The sequence below is a fragment of the Elephas maximus genome, chromosome 10 (assembly GCF_024166365.1).
Source record: "Elephas maximus indicus isolate mEleMax1 chromosome 10, mEleMax1 primary haplotype, whole genome shotgun sequence".
NCBI classification, from domain to species: domain Eukaryota; kingdom Metazoa; phylum Chordata; class Mammalia; order Proboscidea; family Elephantidae; genus Elephas; species Elephas maximus.
The window spans coordinates 15,869,110-15,889,646 of record NC_064828.1 but is presented as its reverse complement, the minus strand read 5'-3'; the positions used below and the strand labels follow the sequence as shown (position 1 = coordinate 15,889,646).

Below are 20,537 nucleotides of genomic sequence, written 5' to 3'. Positions count from 1 at the left end.
CAGGAAATAGCTGCATCAGAGCGGCCTGAGAACCCTGGTCACGCAGGAGTCTTGGGATAGAAAGCAAGGCATGATCAAAGCCTGGCCAGGCATCCCAGAAAAAAGAAAGGCCAAAGGCATCTTCCTACACTCAAAACACCAACGAAATTCTGGTGCTTAAAGCGTCCCTTGTTCTGCTCAGAGCGCTGCCCTAAAGCCAGGACGCAGAGAGCACTTGCCGAGAATTTCTAGCAACCAATGCCTGCAGCACCTGGGCAGCCAGCAACCCCCAGAAACCACAGCTTCCATTCTGCGCCGCGACAGCGCTGACTAAGCCCGGAATAAACTACAAGCCCCAGAATGCCTTGGGCGAGAGGCGCAAGCACGGAGGAGCGGAGGGACGTAGTAGTCACGTCGTCTGCGCGGGACCGTTAAATTTGAAAGTCGGCGGCTAGGCGTGAGGGCGTGATGTAGCCAGTTTGTGAAGGAGTTGGGTACCTGCTTTGCCGGGAAGCACCCTCTGGTCTGTTCGGTGCCTCTAAGGATAGGTTGCAGGAGGAAGCCCAGAGGATCTGTGGCCTTGAGCCAGGAACGCAGGATGGCGGCGATGAAGAAAGGGGGTGCTCTAAGGTAAGTACGAGAGAATGGCTGTTGGGAGCTGGGCCTGCAGACTCGAGGGTGCCCGGCGGGTGAGAGAGGAAGCAGTCAAAGAAGAGAGGACCGACACGGTCAGAAAAAGAGCAGGCCCCGCTGGAGCCTCCTTCGGCACGGTGTCGGCACGGTGTCGGCACGGAGGGGCTGGAGGCGAAGACGCTCGGTGAGCCCTGATCTTAACGGGGTACGTGAGAATCCTGCCGCATCCGGCTTCAAAGCAAAGGAGGCTGGTGGACCCCCGTGGCGCCAAGTGCTTGGAATTTGTATTGTGGTCCGTGTTTTTATCTCAGCTTACCCGTTTGCTAGCTGTTTGACCTTGAACACATCTTAATATTAATGCTACCTTGCAGAGCTCTTGGGAGAATTCAGAGTATTTGCATAGTAACTGCCTCCAAGTAAGTGATCAACAAATGGTAGGTGCTCTCTGGGCAATGGAAACCCTGGTGGCATAGCGGTTAAGAGCTACGGCTGCTACCCAAAAGGTCGGCAGTTCGAATCCACCAGACGCTCCTTGGAAACCCTATGGGGCAGTTCTACTCTGTCCTTTAGGGTCGCTATGAGCCGGGATCGACTCGGTGGCTGCGGGTTATCATAGCAGTGGAGCCCTGGTGGCGTAGTAGTTAAGAGCTCAGCTGCTAACCATAAGGTCAGCAATTCAAATCCACCAGCCGCTCCTCGGAAAGCCAATGGGCCAGTTCTACTCAGTCCTATAGGGTCGCTGTAAGTCGGAATCGACTCGACAGCAACGGGTTCGGATATATATATATATATATAAACCACAAAGAGAAGGACTTTTTCCATCTCGACGCTATTGCCATGATAAAACCAAAAAAGCCAAACCCGTTGCCGATAAGGAGTGGCTGCTGGATTCCAACTGCCAACCTTTTGGTTAGCAGCCAAGCTCTTAACCATTGTGTCGCCAGGCCAGGGCCCCGTATATATATATTAGGTTGGAATTCTTTATGCGTTTTTGTTATGGAGTCCACAATACCTAGATAAATGCAGTTGATATTTATTAATAACCTACTAAATGTTAAGTGCAACAAATCAGCAAAAGACGCAAAAATCCCTATCCTCACAAAGCTTAAGTTCTGGGGCAGAGTGGAGGTGGGGGAGACAGACAGTAAACAAGATAAATAAAAGTTAGATGGTAGTCAGTATAAAAAAATAAATAAAGCTAGGAAGGAGGATAAGGGAGTGTTGGGGTTGGAGATTCGTGCAATTTTAGACACATTTGAACAGGAGGCCTCAATGAGAAGATGTCATCTGGGTCAAGACTTGAGAATTCAAGATCTAGTCATGTGTATATCTAGGGGAAAAAGAGCCAGGACAAAGACTGGGGGTGCGGGTCCTTATATTCACAGGGTTCACACAGTTTGGTTAAAAAGGTGTGAGTGGTTACAACCTAAATTACCAATTACTTATAGTCACTTCCCTAAATAATTCATCACTTAGGGTTACTTTCTTTTTTAAAATTGCTGTAAATACAAACATAGCACAACATTTGCCAACTCCACATTTTTAAGGTATACAGCTTAGTGACATCAATTGCATTAATCATGTTGTACATCTGTCACCCGTAATTCCTGCCAAATTTCCCATCACCATAAACAAAAACTCACCTCCTCCTAAACAGGAACTCTTTACCCTCCCTCCTGCCCTGGTAAAAAAAAAAAAAAAAAAAAAATTTTTTTTTTTTCTACCTAATAAATTCTGTTCTTAATAAATTCTGTTCTCTATACATTTGCCTATTCTTGTTATTTCATATAAGTGAGATCACACAATATTTTTTCTGTTGTGATTGACATTTCACTCAGCACAATGTCTACCTTTTGGCTATTGTGAAGAGTGCTGCAGTGAACACTGACGTACATATGTCTGTTTGCATTGCTGCTTTCAAGTCTCTCTCCAGTATGTACCTAGGAGTGGAATTGCTAGGTCATGTGGTAGTTCTGTGGTAACTTTTTAAGGAACCTCAAACTGTTTTCCACAGTAGCTGTACCATTTTGTGTTCCCACCAGCAATGGATAAGGGTTCCAATTTTTTTATGTCCTCGGCAACATCTATTATGCTTTTTTATTTTTTTTATCTTAGTCATCCTGCTGGGAGTGAAGTGGTATCTCATCGTAGTTTTGATTTGCTTCTCTCTAATGACTAATGAGATACCACTTCTCCGTCATTCTAATGGCTAATGCTGAAACCCCGGCGATGTAGTGGTTAAGTGCTGTAGCTGCTAACCAAAAGGTTGGCAGTTTGAATACACTAGGCGCTCCTTGGAAACTATGGGGCAGTTCTACTCCATGCTATGGGGTTGCTGTGAGTTGGAATGGACTCAATGGCAACAGGTTTTTTGGTTTAATGGCTAACGAGGAAACCCTGGTGGTGTAGTGGTTAAGAGTTTGGCTGCTAACCAAAAGGTCAGCAGTTCGAATCCACCAGGCACTTCTTTGGAACCCTATGGGGCAGTTCTACTCTGTCCTATAGGGTTGCTATGAGTCGGAATCAACTTGACAGCAATGGGTTTGGTTGGGTTTAATGGCTAATGAAAGGAGCCCTGGTGGCGCAATGCGGTTAAACACTAGACTGCCAACTGAAATGCTGATGGTTAGAATTCACCCACTGGCTCCATGAGAGAAAGTCCTGGTGATCTGCTCCCTTGTAAAGATTACAGGCTAGAAAACCCTGTGAGGCAGTTCTGTTCTGTCACATGAGGTCACTGTGAGTGGAAATCTACTCCCCAGCACCAGTCAACAACTAATGGCTAATGACACTGAGCATCTTTACCTGTGCTTCTTGGCCATTTGAATATCTGCTTTGGTGAAATGTCTGTTTAAGTCCTTTGCCCTTTTTTTGATTATTTATCTGTTGTTAAGTTTTAGAATTTTTTAAAATATATTTTGCATATTAGACCCTTAATGGAATATATGTTTCCTGAAAATTTTCTCCCAATCTGTAGGTTGTCTTCACTTTTTGATAAAGTCCTGTGATGAACAAAAGTATTGAATTTTTATGAGGTCCCATATATCTATTTTGTCTCTTGTTGCTTATGCTTTTGTTGTCAAATCTGATAATACGTCCTTAAACTACGCCCCTATATTGTGGTTACTTTTTGCAGAGAGTTTACAGCTTTTACCTAGACAGAGTACACACATAACTTCCACTGTTTTGAAAATTTGTTCCTATCTGTCTCTGTGTCCTTTTTATGTTTTAACCACAGAGATAACGTATTCCTCAGAAGCTGGTTTCTGTCTGACCATTGCAGAACTCTGAAGTACAGGGTACCAGTTGCTGCCAAGTTGATTCTGACTCACGGTGACCCCATGTGTGTCAGAGTAGAACTGTGCTCCCTAGGGTTTTTTTTTTCTTTTTTTAATTTTTATTGTGCTTTAGGTGAAAGTTTACAAATCAAGTCAGTCTCTCCTACAAAAATTTATATACACGTTGCTATATACTCCTAGTTGCTCTTCCTCTAATGAGACAACGCACTCCTTCCCTCCACCTTCTATTTCCGTGTCCATTCAGCCCACTTCTGTCCCCCTCTGCCTTCTCATCTCCCCTCCAGACAGGAGCTGCCCACATAGTCTCAAGTGTCCACTTGAGCCAAGAAGCTCACTCCTCACCAGTATCATTCTCTATCCTATAGTCCAATCCAATCCCTGTCTGAAGAGTTGGTTTTGGAAATAGTTCTGTCTTGGGCTAACAAAAGGTCTGGGGACCATGACTCTGGGGTTCCCTAGGGTTTTCAGTGGCTGATTTTTCTGAAGTAGATCACCAGCCCTTTCTTCCAAGATGTCTCTGGATGGATTTGCACCTGAAACCTTTTGGTTAGCAGTCAAGTGTAGTAACTGTATCACCCCAGGGACTCCAAAGTACAGAGTACATAACCATAATGGCGATTACCTCCCCCCAAAAATTTTGTGGGGATTCCCCAGTGGGCCTGATAGAATTGGGAGGGGTGCAGTTATGACCAGTGAACTGTACTTTTGCCAGCTTCCGCTCTAGGCTATCTGTATACAAAAACTTCAGTTTGAAGTTACCAGTTACAACATGGGGCGCTAGTCTGACTAACACTCGTGGTAATTTTAAGTTAGATAATGCTTTCAGTGGTACGAATGGAACTGCTGTCCTTTTGTCTACTTTGCCACATTTTAACACTTTTTCCTTCTTCCTGCCTTGACCTGTAGTCTGACAGTACTGTCCACAATACACTTGACAAGTTCTCTCTGCCATCAGACGATACCACAGCCACTAGCTTGGAAACCAGGTGATAGAAAGGCTCAGAACTCAGGCGTATAACAACACCTCCCCCGTATTCAACCCAAGATCATGAATAGTCACCTGTCTGAAAGCATTTACAGTAATCTAGTTTTTTTTTAGTGTTCTAGTAAGTCTGTGTTGGTATGAGATTTACTTCTATTTCCCTCTTCACAGTGAAGCCATGTCCTTGGAGGGAGATGAATGGGAGCTGAGTAAAGAGAATGTACAGCCCTTAAGGCAGGGGCGGATCATGTCCACACTTCAGGGAGCATTGGCACAGCAAGAATCTGCCTGTAACACTGCTCTTCAGCAGCAGAAACGGTGTGTAGAATGGTTGGGGCGCAAGCTTTATCATTCCCAGCTGTGTAGATAATGTAGGTATGGGCCCATAAGTGGTGCTCCTAAAAAGTGTAAATCTGTTCCCCACTGGCTTTTCCTTCATACAATAGCTGTCTAAAGATCTTCTCAAATGTGTTTAAGAACAGGAGTTATAGATTTAATTTCATTGTGGAGCAACCAAACTCTTGTATAAACAGAAATGCGTCTTGTACAGGGGACAATGATATGTATAGTAAAGCAAGTCATTCTGGACCCCTAAACAGACCTCACTCTTGTAGTAATGGGAGAGATTGCTTCCCTGGATTCTGAGTACTGAGGGAGAGCGGATCTGCTGTCTTTCAGGTGTACTCAGTTGTTAACCTTTTAGGACAGTTTTTTTTTCCATGATTTTTTTTATTGTTGTAACAATACGTATAACACAGTCTTTGCCATTCAGTCAGTGTTAGTTTTTTTAATCGTTGTTGAGAATATACACAGTAAAATATATACCAATTCAACTGCTTCTACATGTACAATTCAGTGAAATTGATTACATTCTTCAAGTTGTGTAACCATTCTCACCCTCCTTTTGTGAGTTGTTCCTCCCCCATTAACATAAATTCACTGCCCCCTAAGGTACCTATTTAATCTTTCGAGTTGCTGTTGTCACTTTGATCTAGGAAAATATTTTTCTCCCTGGCTGCTTTTAAAATCTTCTCTTTATCTTTGGTTTTGGCAAGTTTGATGATAATATGTCTTGGTGTTTTTCTTTTTGGATCAGTCTTAAATGGGGTTCGATGAGCATCTTGGATAGATATCCTTTCGTCTTTCATGATGTCAGGGAAGTTTTCTGTCAGCAGATCTTCAACTATTTTTTCTGTGTTTTCTGTCCTCCCTCCCTGTTCTGGGACTCCAATCACATGTAAGTTATCCTTCTTGATAGAGTCCCACATGATTCTTAGGGTTTCTTCATTTTTTTTAATTCTTTTATCTGATTTTTTTTCAGCTATATTTTTTTATGTTGGTGTTAATCCCCTGGTCCTCCAGATTTCCCAGTCTGCATTCTAATTGCTCGAGTCTGCTCCTCTGACTTCCTATTGCGTTGTCTAATTCTGTAATTTTATTGTTAATCTTGATCTAGGAAAATATTTTTGAGAATATGCCAAAAAAGAAATAGTGGCCTCTAGAGATAATGTAAACCTCAGAGAAACTGGATTTATACAGGAACATTTTTCAATAATGATTTAACAAACTCTCTGGATAAAGAAAGGCTAGAAAATACTCTTATGTTATTCAAATGGAGGTACAGAACTTGCTCCTATCGTTTTCTACCCTCAGTCACTGCCGTCGTAGGCAAATCAATGTTTGGTTATAATGTAATGAATATCCTTGGCCATTTATTTGGATCGTTAAAAGCCTTGGGTTTTATTCTTTTACTTCAGAGGTAGTGGCATTCTAAGCTCTTCTTCCTGGTTTCTGTGACATTGTACGTTTTTCTACTTCTCCAGTTACCCTCCCTTTTTAATTGTTAGTTCCTACTGCATTTTGACCTAACTCTTCGCTCTGTGCTTCCTATTCTTTCATGTTCAGATTTTCCAGGATTGTTTAACTACTATACATCTCTTACTTGCCGTCTAGGTGTCTTTTTACCTGCCCGCTACACAGACTTAGGTAAAGGTTTCACTTAATGTATGAAATTATTAAATACAGAATCTTTTCTCTCATAAATGGCCTTCCTTTTTCTACTTCTCCATGTGGTACCAAAACTCACCTGGGATTATCTTGCTCACTGCTCTCTCATCCTAATTGTATTTAGTTGGTCGCTAAAGGTGGATTTTTTTTTTTTTTAAATATAATTTACATGCACTTTTGACATGTATTTCAAGACAGAGCATTTCTGTTACCCTAGAAAGGTCTATCATGCCCCTTTCCAGTCAGCCCCCTGCCCCTGCACCCTCAGAAAGCGACCATTGATCAGATTCCCATTACCAGATAGGTTACTTTTGTCTCTTCTAGAGTTTTGTATGGAATCATACAGTGTGTACTTTTCTCTGTCTGACTTCTTTCACTTGGCATATTTTTGAGGCTTCTTCATGTCGTATGTATCAGCAGTTTGTTCCTTTTTATTGCTGAGTGGTAACCCATTTGTATATCCGTTCACCAGTTGATGGACATTTAGATTCTTTCCAGTTTTCTGCTATTGTGAATAAAACAGCTATGGATATTCTCGTACAAGATTTTTTGTGGGCATAGATTTTCATTGCTCTTGGATAAATACCAGGAATGGGATTGCTGGGTCTTTAAATTTACATTTAAAGCATTCTGTCTTAGTTACCCACTGCTGCCATAACAGAAAGCCACAAGTGGGTAGCTTTAAGGGACAAAAATTTATTTTGTTCACAGTTAAGCAGGCTAGAAGTCCAAATTCAGGGTGTGGCGCTGCGGGGAGGCCCCTCCTTGTCTATTTCAGCTTCTAGTCGCTGTCGGCTGCTGTGGAGTCAGCCCCAACTCGTGAGGATCCCATGCACATTGGGACAAAGTGCTGTCCAGTCCCCCATGATCAGTTGCAGAGTGGAATGTTGTGATCCATGGGATTTTCAGAAGTAGGTTGCCAGGCCTTTCTTCCTAATCCATCTTAGTCTAGGAGCTCTGCTGAAACCTGTTCATCATCAAAGCAACACACAAGCTTCCACTGACAGACTGGCGGTGGCTGCGCATGAGGTACATTGGAATTGAACCTGGGTCTCCTATACGAAAGGCAAGAGCTCTACCGCTGAGCCACCACTGCCCCCATAGCAGTCCTTGGTGTTTCTGGGCATGTAGATGCATCTGTCTTCACTCTCTGTTTTCCTCTTCCTCCTGCTGTCTCTCTGTCTCTTCAGTTCTTTTTATAACTCAGAAGTGATTAGATTTAGGACCCGGCTTACTTTTGTGTGGCCTTATTAACATAACAAAAGAACCCTGTTTCTAAACAGTATCACATCCACAGGTATGTGGGCCAGAAAGTCAACACATATTTTGGGGGAGCACGATCCATAACAATGTCCTTACCTCTCCAGATGTCTCCATTTATTTCCTAATACTGACTTTATGCTACAGCTTATGGTTCACTCAGATTCCTCTGGATAAACTCCCACCTTTACAACTTGATTCACTACTTGTTTCCCCCTCTCTTGGAAAGCTCCCCCTTCCTTCCTTCAGAGTCTCACCTTCTGAGGCTGCTTCTATGATATGTCTTGTTGACTTCTTAAAGCCTTTACTGTCTGTTCTTGGCAATTGTAATATACTATACTGCTTTGTATTGTTAATTTTTCATTTGTGTATCTTGTCTTATTAAATATAAATTTCTTTGTGTCAGGGATTATGTTATCTTTTTTTAAAATCAGACATAGCCCCTTAATGTAGCTTTTGCTGATTGGCCATTTATTCAAATTATGGTTTTTCACCTGATACTTCCCCCTCTATTCTAACCGGTCAGTCTTAAAACTTAGTCTTAGCCCTCCGCCTTTCCCTGACTCTTTACAAAGTCATATTTTACACTTTTTTTAAGGCACTCCCCAAATTGTATATGGTCTTATTATTCTCTAACTAATCGTACCTGTGTTATTTTTCATTAAGATTCTAAATATTTCTATATATTTTTGTATAGGTGTAGTAAAATACTTGTTGTCATTTATGGAGTACTTGCTGTGTACTGGGCACTGTCCTAAACACTGTACATTTAACACTCATCAACCTCACGAGGATAGGTACTATTCTTATCCTCATTTTAACAGGATGGGAAACTGAAAACAGTTTAAGTAGCTTGTCTGCATCCCTCCGCTAGTGATGGGTGGAGCTAGGATCTGAACATAGGGAGTCTTATTCCAGAGCTTTTCTATATGTTGTCTTTGAATTCCTTTATTTAATCTCTACATGTTTTGTCCCCCCATTATTTTGTCTGGCTACTCAAAGACAGAATCCTAATTATTTCTGTTTCTTTTTCTTCTTGTTTTATAAACCCTCAAACTCTAGATTGATAGTAAACACTTAATAAATAAACGAAAGTGGAGGTGGTCTTTGTTCATTTTACTTTTGTCATTATTGCATTTGTTAACGTTTTCTGTTTAACTTTCAGGGCATTTGAATCTGAAATTCGATTTTACACTGGAAATGACCCTCTGGATGTTTGGGATAGGTGGGTCTTCTTACTTAACAAGGGCAAGAGGAACTTTACCCAAGAGTCTTATGGCCTTGCTTCTCAAGCTGGGTGTATGGAGCAATGTGTCAGAGTAGTAAGTCACGTCTTGGGGGCACAGAGAGCCAGAATAACGATAGTGTACCTTCCTGAGATGTTTAAGAATGAAGAAGTTTCTAGTTTGTGGTGTGCAGTTTTGACCTGCACCCTTCCACTCCTGTCCCCAGTATTTCCCAGAGGTATATGATAGAGATACTCTGGAAAAGTTTGAGGGATACAGGCTTAGAGCATGTTGTTGGAGACATCTAAATAAACATACTCTGAATATATTAGATATTTCTGCTTAAGAAAATCCCGAATGGGTCTTAGAGCAAGAATAAAAGTACATGCTCAATTTTAAAATATTCTTTTCCTTTCCCTCTCATTCAGGTATATAAACTGGACAGAGCAGAACTATCCTCAGGGGGGGAAAGAGAGTAACATGTCAACATTATTAGAAAGAGCTGTAGAAGCACTACAAGGACAAAAACGGTATTATAGTGATCCTCGATTTCTCAATCTCTGGCTTAAATTGGTGAGTCCTTTTCAAGTGCCATCTGAGTTTAAAATATTAAATCAAGGTATTTTCTCTAGAGGTATCTGGCACAATTAAAAATGGTAAAACCTGAGCCATTTAGTAGATATTAAACATTTAGTAAATACTCAATATTTGTTAAATTGGTTCTACTTTAAAGATGGAATTAAATCAAGTTTTTTACCCCTTCAAACTTGGTCACAAGGCCTATATCTCTCTCTCTCCGTGGGTCGTGGGGTATTTTTTTGTTTATTTATTTTAAATATAATTGGTCCAGGCAACTGTGGGGGAGGAGGTATAGGTGCCCACAGATGGCAGCAGAGCCTTCACGTAGGGAAAAGTCTCGCTAGGTGATTCAGGTATTATAACTGGACACATAGAACTGCCCTCAGGGAGGTAGAAGGCCAACATGCCAGCAGGTTTGATCAGCTCATTTCTTTGCCTATAGCTGTCCTACCCCAACGCTCATACATTGACTGTCAGGCAAATTCACAATTGTTAGCTCAACATCGAAGACCTGTCACACCATTTCCTCCAGACTTATGTCTTGCCTGCACCTGTGCAGACTTTCAGTCTTCTCTGTCTTTGCTTATGCTATTTTCTCTGCCTGGAATGCCTGTCCATTCCGCCCTCCCCCCCGCCCCATTCTCCACTGATAAAAGTCTATTTCCCCCTCCAGGCCAAGCTCAAATGTCAGCCCTTCTAGAACCTTTCCTTCCCATCTCCTTTTCTCACAAATTAATCTCTCGCTTTTGTCTCTTTTAGGTCCTCTCAGTATTGTGTTTTTTTACATTTTTTTTATACTAGATATATTTTCTTCAGTGCAGGAACTGCATACAGTATCTCCAGTGATTGACACATAATAAACACTCAATAAGTGAACTGATTGGTTAACTATTAACATTTTAAATTTGTTATAGGGGCATTTATGCAATGAGCCTTTGGATATGTACAGTTATTTACACAACCAAGGGATTGGCGTTTCACTTGCTCAGTTCTATATCTCATGGGCTGAAGAATATGAAGCTAGAGAAAACTTTAAGAAAGCAGATATGATATTTCAGGAAGGGCTTCAACGGAAGGCTGAACCACTGGAAAAACTGCAGTCCCAGCACCGGTAAACTGCTTCTCTGAGCATGTCTTAACTCTTTATAACTAATAGTAATAAATGATCTTTTTTGCATCTGAATAAAATGCTCTTCAGAGCATTGGCGAGTTTACTTAGTTACTATTCAATTTTTTTTTTTAAGACATTTTCAATTTTTTATTTAACAGAGTAAAATTCATTCTGGCATACAGTTTTATGAGTTGTGATGAATGAATAGAGTCGGGTAGCCACCAAGATCAAGATGTGGAATAGTTTCGTCACTCCCTAAAAGAATTTTCCTGTGCTGTCCCTTTGTAGTCAACACCTACTCTCACTGCCAGACCCTGGCAACTAGTGATCTGTTCTCCAGCCCCATAGTTTTGGCTTTTCCAGAATGTCATGTAAATGGAATTATACAGTAAGTAGCCTTTTGAGTTTGAGTTAACATAATGCATTTCAGATTCGGTCATCAATAGTTTCTCTCAATAGTTTGCTCGTTTTTACTGCTAAGTAGTATTTCATTTTATGGATATACGTACCACAGTTTGTTCATCCATTCGTGAGATTTCAGGTTTTAGCAATTAAGAATAAAACCACTATAAATATTCGTGTACAGAGTTTTGTGAGAACATAGGTTTTTGTTTCTCTTGGGTAAATACGTAGGAGTGGGATTGCTAGTTTCTATGGTGAGTGTGTGTTTAAGAAACCGCCAAGCTGTTTTCCAGAGTGGTTGTACTATTTGCATTCCCGCCAGCAGTGTGTGAGATGCAGTCGCACTTAGTCAGCACTTGGTATTGTCAGATTTGCTGCTGCTGTTTTGTTTTTTAGTTACTCTAATAACTGTATAATGATACCTCGTTTCAGTTTTAATTTGCTTTCTCTCATGATTAATGATGTTGAGTATCTTCTCATGTACTCATTTGCCACTTGTGTATCTTCTTGGTGAAGTCTCTTCAAATCACTTGTCCCCTTTTTTATTGAGTTTGTCTCGTTATTGAGTTTGTCTCATTATCGAGTTATAAGGGTCCTTTATACATTCTGAATACAACCCGCTGTCAGATATGTGATTTGCAAATATTTTCTTCCGGTCTGTGGCTTTTCATTGTCTTAACAGTGTCTCTTATAGAACAAAAGTTTTTAATTTTGAAAAAGTTTCATTTATCAATTGTTTCTTGTATGGATCGTGATTTTGGTGTTGTATCTGAGAAATCTTTGTCTAACTGAAGTTCACAGAGATTTTCTCGCCTGTGTTTTCATCTTGAAGTTTTATAGTTTTATGTTTTACATTTAGATCTGTGATCCATTTGGAGTTGGTTTTTGTATAAGGTATCTGTAGTAGTGGCGTGGCGGCTCCAGACCTCCTTGTCTGTCTTGATGAGGGGGAGGAGAGAGAATGCATGCCAGCAGCAACCCAAGGCTGATTCCTGTGAGGTGGAGGTCAGACATACCTCCCCTCTCCAACCGTTTTACCAATTCTGACACCAGCTGTTCCTCTACTAGCACTTGCTACTTCTCTCCTGGGTTCAATAATTCGCTGCAGTGGCCACACAGAATTCACAGACAATACTCATAATTATAAGGTTTATTAGGGAAGTAATAGGTTACAATTCGGGATCAGGATTAGAAAGCACATAGGCAAAGTCTTCCTTCTTCAGTGCAGGACATCTCTCTCAGCTCCTCTTGGCTGTGCAGGGTTCACCTCGGCCCACTCGGATCAGGCCTCCTCAGCCCTTGGCCCAGCTCAGACCTGGCCTCTGCCCTTCTCAGGCAATTGTTACGAACTCTCCAGCTCTGCCAATAATTGCCCTGAGGTACCCCACTTTGCCAGGAAGCCTCCTGCCCGAAGGCTCTCAGCTCTCTCACCCCATGGGTCGGCACACCAACTGTAGCTGCCTTGCTCCATGGGCCAGGAAGCCCACTGTGCCCTCTATTACTATTTTTCTGCTGCTGATTCTCACTGTCTTGCACTGTCTCCTGTGTTACAGCTCTCTCTTTCTCTTGGGTCTAGGAGGTTCTCAGCACAGAGACCCCAGTTCCAAAGGACACACCCCACTCCCGACTCTTATTTCTTGATGTTAGTGAGGTCCCTCATTTGCCCTGGGATTGGCTGTTTTAAGCCTAGCAGGGTGGCAAAACTGACGAATCCCCTCATTAGGGTTCCATACAGCTTATTTGCGTGGTTCCATTCCCACACAGGTCCCAGGCACCTTATTGCATTAGCAGCAAGCTGTCCAATCCCCTTGGTGGGCCATAAGCACCTTATCTACATTGTCCACCCAATCATTGTGCGGAGTCACAAAACCATGGATGGCTAGAAGGGCCATGTTAAGTAAAGTAATTTACTGCACTGCAGCATGGGTCAAGGTTCTTTTTTTTTTTTTTTTTTTGCATATGACTGTCCAGTTGTTCCGTTGCCATTTGTTGTACTTTTGCACTTTTGTCAAAATTCAACTGGCCATATTTGTATAGGTTTATTTCTAGACTCTATTTTGTTCTATTAATCTGTTTCTATCCATTAGTGTATACTACACTATTTTGATTACTCTAGCTTTATATTAAGTCTGGAAATTGGGTAATGTGAGTCTTCCAACTTTGTTCTTCTTTTAGCTATTTTAGTTCCTTTGACTTTCTATATAAATTTTTGCATCGGTTTTCTGGGATTTGGATTAGGATTAGGATTGCACTGGATTTGTAGATCAATTTGGGGAGAATTAACATCTTAATATTGAGCCTTCTAATCCATGAACATGGTATATCTATCCATTTATTTAGGCCTTTGGTTTCTTTGAGTGAGTTTTGGTAGTTTTTGTTTTTCAAGGAATTGAGAAATCGGTCCATTTCATCTAAGTTGATGAGCTTGTGGTTTTGTAGCATTCTTTTATTATCTTTTTAATGGCTTAGGGGCTGTAATGATCTCCCCTCTTTCATTCTTGATATTATTAATTTGTGTCTTCTTTGTTTTTGTTGGTCGGTCTGGCTAGAAGTTTATTGATTGTACTGATCTGTTCAGAGAACCAGTTTTTAGTTTCATAGATTTTCTCTTAATGATTTTCTGTTCTTAGTTTTATTAATTTCTGCTCTTTATTAGTTCCTTTTTTCTGCTTGCTTTGGGATTAACTTGCTCTTTCTCTAGTTTCTTAAGGTGACAACATAGATCATTGATTCTAGACCTGTCTCCTTTTCTAATAAGAACATTTAATGCTAGAAATTTCCTTCTAAGTACTGTTTTAGCTGCATCTCATAAATTTTGATATGTTGTATTTTCATTTCATTTACAACATTTTCTAATTTTTCTTGTGACTTCTTTAGTACATGTTTGGGAATATCTTCCTGTTCATTGATTTCTAGTTTAGTTCTCCTTTCATCAGATAATATAACTTATATGATTTCAACTCTTTAAATTTGTTAAGGTTTGTTTTATGACCCAGGATATGGTCTGTCTTGGTGAGTGTTCCATGTGTACTTGAAAAAAAATGTGTATTCTGTTGTTTTGGGATAGAATGTTGTATAAATATCAATTAGGTCAAGTTGATTTATAGTCTGTTCTAGTCTTCTGTGTCTGTGCTGATTTTTGTCTGCTTGTTCTAGTAATTACTGAGAGAGGAGTTTAAAGTCTCTTTAATTATAAATTTGTCTATTTCAATCCATCAATTTTGCTTCATATATTTAACGTTCTGTTGTTAAGTACATACACATCTAGAATTGACCCCTTTATATAATGTTCCTCTTTATTCCTGGTCATATTCTCTGTTCTGACATCTACTTGGTCTGATATTAATATAGCCATTCCAACTTTCTGTTTGCGTGATACATCTTTTTCCTTCTTTTTGTTGTATAGCTTTAGAGCTATGCAACCATTACCACAATCTAATTTTAGAACATTTTCAACACCCCAAAGTGAATCCCATACCCATTAGCAGTCTGTCCCCATTTTTGTTCACCCTAGTCACAGGCAACCACTAGTCTGCTTTCTGTCTCTGGATTTGCCTATTCTGGATATTTCACATAAATGAAATCATACAACATGTGGTCTTTTTTGACCAACTTCTTTCACTTTGTTTTCAGGGTTCATCTCTGTGTGTCATTCCTTTTTATTCCTGAATAATATTCCTTTGAATAGATATACCACATTTTGTTTATCTAGTCATCATCAGTTAATGGACATTTAAATTGTTTCCACTTTCTGGCTATTATGAAATAATGGCACTGTGAACATTTGTGAACAGGTTTTTGTATAGATTTCCTTTTACTTTAAGCTGTTTATGTCTTTATATTTAAAGTGGGCTTCTTTTAGACAGTGAATAGTTGGGTCTTGTGTTTTTCTCCAATTTCGCAATATCTGTCTTCATTTGGTATGTTTAGACCATTTGCATTTAATATAATTGTAGGTGTTGGTGGATTTAGGTCTATTTAATTATATGTTTCCAATTTGTTCTCTTTGTCTTTTGTTCCTCTGTTGCCCCTTTCCTGCCTTCTTTTGGATTATTTGAATGTTCTTTAATATTTCATTTTAATTTTTAAATTGAGTTCTTGTCTTTTTTGTGTGTGTGTGTGGTCACTCTAAGGTGTATAATTCATATACCTAACCTTTCACTGTCTACTTAGAGTTAATATTTTACCTGTTCAAGTGAAATACAGAAGCTTTATAGCCATATATGTTCCTTTACTTCCCCCTCCTTTTTGGTGTAGTTGTCATATGTATTACATTTATATACATTGAAAACCCCACCAGTGTTATAATTTTTCATTCAACAGTCATATATATTTTAAAGAACTTAGGAGAAAACTAGTCTTTTATATTTACATTTTCTGTTGCTCTTTCTTCATTCCTTCCGTTCTTTTTTTTTTTTTTAGTTCAAAGTTCTCCTCTAGTATCATTTTCCTTCAGCCTGAAGAACCTCTTTTCAAGCAGGTCTCTGCCATCTAATTCTCTTATTTTTTCTTCATCTGAGAATGTTTTCGTTTCATCTTTATTACTGAAGGATATCTTCTTTGAATGTAGGATTTTGTGTCAACAGCTCTTTTCTTTTCAGCACTTCTAAGGTGTTATTTCACTGTCTTCTGGCCACCATGGTTTCCAGTGAGAAATCTGCAGTCATTTGAATGGGTCTTCCCCAGTATGTGGAAACTCTGGTGGTATAGTGGTTAAGTGCTACAGCTGCTAACCAAAGGGTCAGCAGTTCAAATCCGCCAAGTGCTCCTTGGAAGCTCTACGGGGCAGTTCTGCTCTGTCCTACAGGGTCGCTATGAGTTGGAATTGACTCGACAGCAACAGGTTTAGCTTTTTTTTTTTTGGTTTCCACAATATGTAATGTGTTGGTTTTCTTTGTCTATAATCAAAATTTTTTCTTTATCTTTGTTGTCCAGCAGTTTGATTATGATGTGTCTAGGTATGATTTCCTTTACATTTGTTCTGTTTGGGGTTTACTGGGCTTAAATTTGTAAATGTACACCTTTCACATAATTTGGAAAGTTTTCAGCTGTTGTTTTTCTCAATATTTTTCTGCATCTATCTCATCTCCTTCTAGTACTCCAGTGACACAAATATTAGGCCTTTTGATATTGTTCTGTAGTCCCTGAAGCTCTGTTAATTTTTAAAAATTTTAAATCTTTTTTTTCTTCTTTTTGTTCTTTAGAGTGGCCAATTTTTATTGATCTGTCTTCAAGTTCACTTACTCTTTCCTCAGCCATCTCCTTTCTGATATTGAATCTATCCAGTAAATTTTTTAAATTTCAGATATTGTATTTTTCAGGTCTAAAACGTTCATTTGATTCTTTTTTATAGTTCTTGTTTTTCTGCTGAGGACATCTATCTTTCCATTCATTCCAAGTGTCTACCTTTACCTATGGAGCATAGTTATAATAGCTGCTTTAAAATCTCTGTGTGAAAATGTGGAAACCCTGGTGGCGTAGTGGTTAAGTTCTACAGCTGCTAACCAACAGGTCAGCAGTTCAAATCCGCCAGGTGCTCCTTAGAAACTCTGTGGGGCAGTTCCACTCTGCCCTATAGGGTCACTATGAGTTGGAATCTACTCAACGGCACTGGGCTGGCTAGTGTGAAAATGTCAACATCTGAATTACCTTGACATTGTCTTTTTCTTTGCCAATTGGTCACATTTTCTTGGTTTCTTTGTGTGTCAAGTAATTTCGTATTGTATCCTGGACATTTTGAATATTATGAGACTCTTGAGTCCTATTGATATTCTCTGGAGAATGTTGATGTTTTTGTCTTAGTGGGCAGCCAACCTCCAGATATCACAAGTTCTTTCTCACCTTATGTAGGTGGTGATTCTAATGTCAGTTCAGTTTTCAAGACTTACTATGCTGCTTTGGGTCTGTCCCATATGTGTCCTAATCAGGGGTTAGTCTGGGTCGTGGGCAGTGGTTTCTCATAGTTCAGTTTTCAAACCTTTTCTATGCTGCTTTAGGTCTGCCCTGTGTTTGCATAGCTCAGGCGTGAGCCCAGGACTGGTGCCAGTTCATACCTAGAATTAGGAGATCCCCTTCTTCAGCTCATTTCTCTCCCACACTCTTTGACCCTCAGAGTCCCCTTTTCCCAGTCCTTTGGCCAGAAAAATAAGGTTTCTGTAGGAGTTGTAGCTTCCCATGCTACCATTGCAACAGTTCAAAACCGCTAGAGAAAAGAGAGAAAAAAAAAACAGGAAGCCCAGCCCTGTGTGGGTTGCTTCTTTAAGTTTTGACTCCTCTCCACAGTCCACCTGCTTTTGTTTACTTTTCAGAGTCCTCCGTTGGGTTGTGATATTTTGTCTAGAGTTTTCAATTCTAAATAGTGAGGGGAAGAGAGGTTGTAGTGGGCCCATTCCATTTTCATTGTGTAGTTTAAAAAGTCTTATACACTGAAAAGTTGATGAAAAAACTCTGATCTCAGTAAATTCCGTAATCCGTAAATCAACCTAATGGTGATATCCAGAGTATTTTTAATTAATTATTAAATCAAATTTGGACATTTAAAAGGGGAGCTCAATCATTCTAGCCAGAACCTTCTCTGATCTTAAGGTGGCTTTCTTTATTCCTGAGAGAATAAAAACTTTCTTCAGGAATATTTCTATACTTCTTCACCTGTCCTACTCTTGTCCCTTATCTCTCTGTTTAACAAAGTAGAAATTTAAAATCCCGCTAATAGTAGTCATTTCCCCAACAGTTAATTGCCCATTCTCTTACTTCAGACAATTCCAAGCTCGAGTATCTCGACAAGCTCTGTTGGCACTTGAGAAAGATGAGGAGGAAGAAGCTTCTGGCTCTTCTGTGCCACAGCGAAGCACACTCGCTGATCTAAAAAGCAAAGGGAAAAAGACAGCAAGAGCTCCAATCAGCCGTGTAGGAGGTGCTCTCAGGGGTAAGTTTGTTAAATGTAGGGCTTGCAGTCTGTTCTAGTTCCAGTCCCTGCTGAGAATTTACATTTCTAACAAGTATCCACCACAGATATACTGAATCAGAATCTACATTTTAACAAGATTCCCAGATGATTCTTATGTATAAGTTCCTGAGAACTTATTAGAAATGGAAATTATCAGCAGGGATTTGAACTGGAAGGAACCACAGGGGTTGGAACCAGAAGGAACCAGTTGGAAGCCCTGGTTAAATGTCATTGTAGAAATTCTTAGTCTCAGATGGTAGACAAGTTAGGTAAGGAGATAATGCATAAATACATATGCAGACACTCGACGGCACTGGGTAGACACTGTCCTAGTTTTCTGAGTACTAGGTAGCAAAACAAAGGAGAGCGTGCAATGAAACCAAAACGTGTCAGCAATGCTATGTCTTAATTAAGAAAAGGCCTGATATTTAGGAAGTATCAAGATTTTCTGAGTTAAAGAGTTGTCAGTTAAAAGAAGGTATGCAGCAATATAGCAGGTATTGTTGGAGGAAGGTTTACATGCACTGAAGCCTCTGAGAATGGTATTAACATGGTTAAGAATCTCATCTTGAGCTTTTTGGGAGCCAAAAATTAAACTCTCTTGGTACACACAAAGACTATCAACAGTAAGGTTTATTAACTAAATTTGTAGCAGTTAGACATGTTTGTTTGTCTCCTACCCCTTTTCTGGTATCAATTTATCTAGGAACTAAATTTATGAAGCACAATGCTGCATGGAGATCCTAGAATTAGGGCGTGGAGGATGTGTAGTCCTAAAGGATATTTTCTCCAGACTATGTTGCAGCATCCCCTAACAGAGAACACTTCTAGTCAACAGACTGATTTGTGTTCTGTAGATTCAGATGTCTCAGCTGACTTCTATCTCCACTGAGTGAAAATTTACAAGACTGCAGATTTAGATTAGGTTAGTTCCTGCTAACACTGGCAGTGTTAGAACGATGACTGAAGGAAGATGTAGAATTTCTTTTTTGGAAATTTATGAATAAAAGATTGGCGGGGGGACAGGAAAGGAAAGTCAGTGAGACAGTGTAATAATATTAAAAGCCTTGCTCATTGACCTGCTAAGAGTTTTTTTATTGTTTTTCTTTTTTTCTAATTATTATTTTTTAAATTCTCTTTGATTCTATGGTAGTAAGAAGTGGTCGCCTTGATTCAGGTAACAATAGGTATAACTTATCTGGTGTCTAAGTTGATAATTAAAGGTTTTATATGAAGTTTTAATATCTTTCTCCTAGCTTCAAACCAGAACAGAGGACTCCAAAATCCAGTTCCTCAACAGATGCTAAGTAATTCTAGAATTACTGTTTTTGATGAAAATGCTGATACGGCCTCGAGAGCAGAGCTGTCTAAGCCCGCGCTCCAGCCATGGATAGCACCCCCCGTGCCCAGGGCCAAGGAGAATGAGCTGCAAGCAGGCCCCTGGAACACAGGCAGGCCCTTGGAATACAGGGTAAGGAATCTCAGATCCAGTGTGCTTGCCAGCATATTCAAACTTCAGATTTAGAGCAGAGGAATATTTTTAGCATCTCTTCTAATTCCTCTTGAATATTTAGATATGGTCTGTATATGCAGAATGTAAAACTGGTAATTTTCGTCTTCTTTTTTGTCACAGCCTCATGGCAGTACAGCTTCTATGGCAGCGGTACCCTCTGTGCTTCCCAGTTTTACGCCGTATGTGGAAGAGACTGCACAGCAGCCAGTTATGTGAGTTTGATTTCCAAATAATTTGAAGTGGAAATTATTGAGAGTAAGCAGAAGCACTTACCCTAGTTCCCAAAAGTGTTTTCTTTTTTATGGGGATGAAAGCAACCAAAGTTTTATGTTTCCTGTATGTCTGTATTCTTTTGAGTATATCAGGGCTAAAAGACCATTGGATAATATTTGCATATTAGAAGATCATATAATCGGTTTCTCAGTCCCAGCTAGTTAGTGGCAAACCCAGGTCTAGAGCCCAAGTTTTCTGACGGCCAGTTCTTCTGAACTATGTATCCTTTCGTATGCTGTCTCTCATACGTAAAGCTGCTAGTCTGATTCCCATTTCCTTCTAGTGTATACTTTAAGTTGTTTTAATTACTTACTATTGAATTTATTT

At 39.9% G+C, this 20,537-nt stretch overlaps 1 protein-coding gene across 3 annotated transcripts in view; it reads left to right on the top strand.

Annotated features, from left to right (window-relative positions):
• The first annotated feature begins 433 nt into the window (after positions 1 to 433).
• BUB1B (BUB1 mitotic checkpoint serine/threonine kinase B) overlaps positions 434 to 20,537 on the top strand; it is a 48,732-nt gene continuing 28,628 nt past the window's right edge. Inside the window, exons 1-8 of one of the 3 annotated variants that reach the window (XM_049898745.1) lie at positions 434 to 609; positions 5,065 to 5,211; positions 9,326 to 9,385; positions 9,815 to 9,959; positions 10,880 to 11,076; positions 18,234 to 18,403; positions 19,681 to 19,895; positions 20,058 to 20,149. In XM_049898745.1, the coding sequence (XP_049754702.1) occupies positions 578 to 609; positions 5,065 to 5,211; positions 9,326 to 9,385; positions 9,815 to 9,959; positions 10,880 to 11,076; positions 18,234 to 18,403; positions 19,681 to 19,895; positions 20,058 to 20,149 (1,058 nt within the window). In that variant the 5' untranslated portion in view covers positions 434 to 577. The remainder of the gene's footprint in view (positions 610 to 5,064; positions 5,212 to 9,325; positions 9,386 to 9,814; positions 9,960 to 10,879; positions 11,077 to 18,233; positions 18,404 to 19,680; positions 19,896 to 20,057; positions 20,150 to 20,537) is intronic. The other 2 variants (XM_049898747.1, XM_049898748.1) reach the window with 2 other exon arrangements.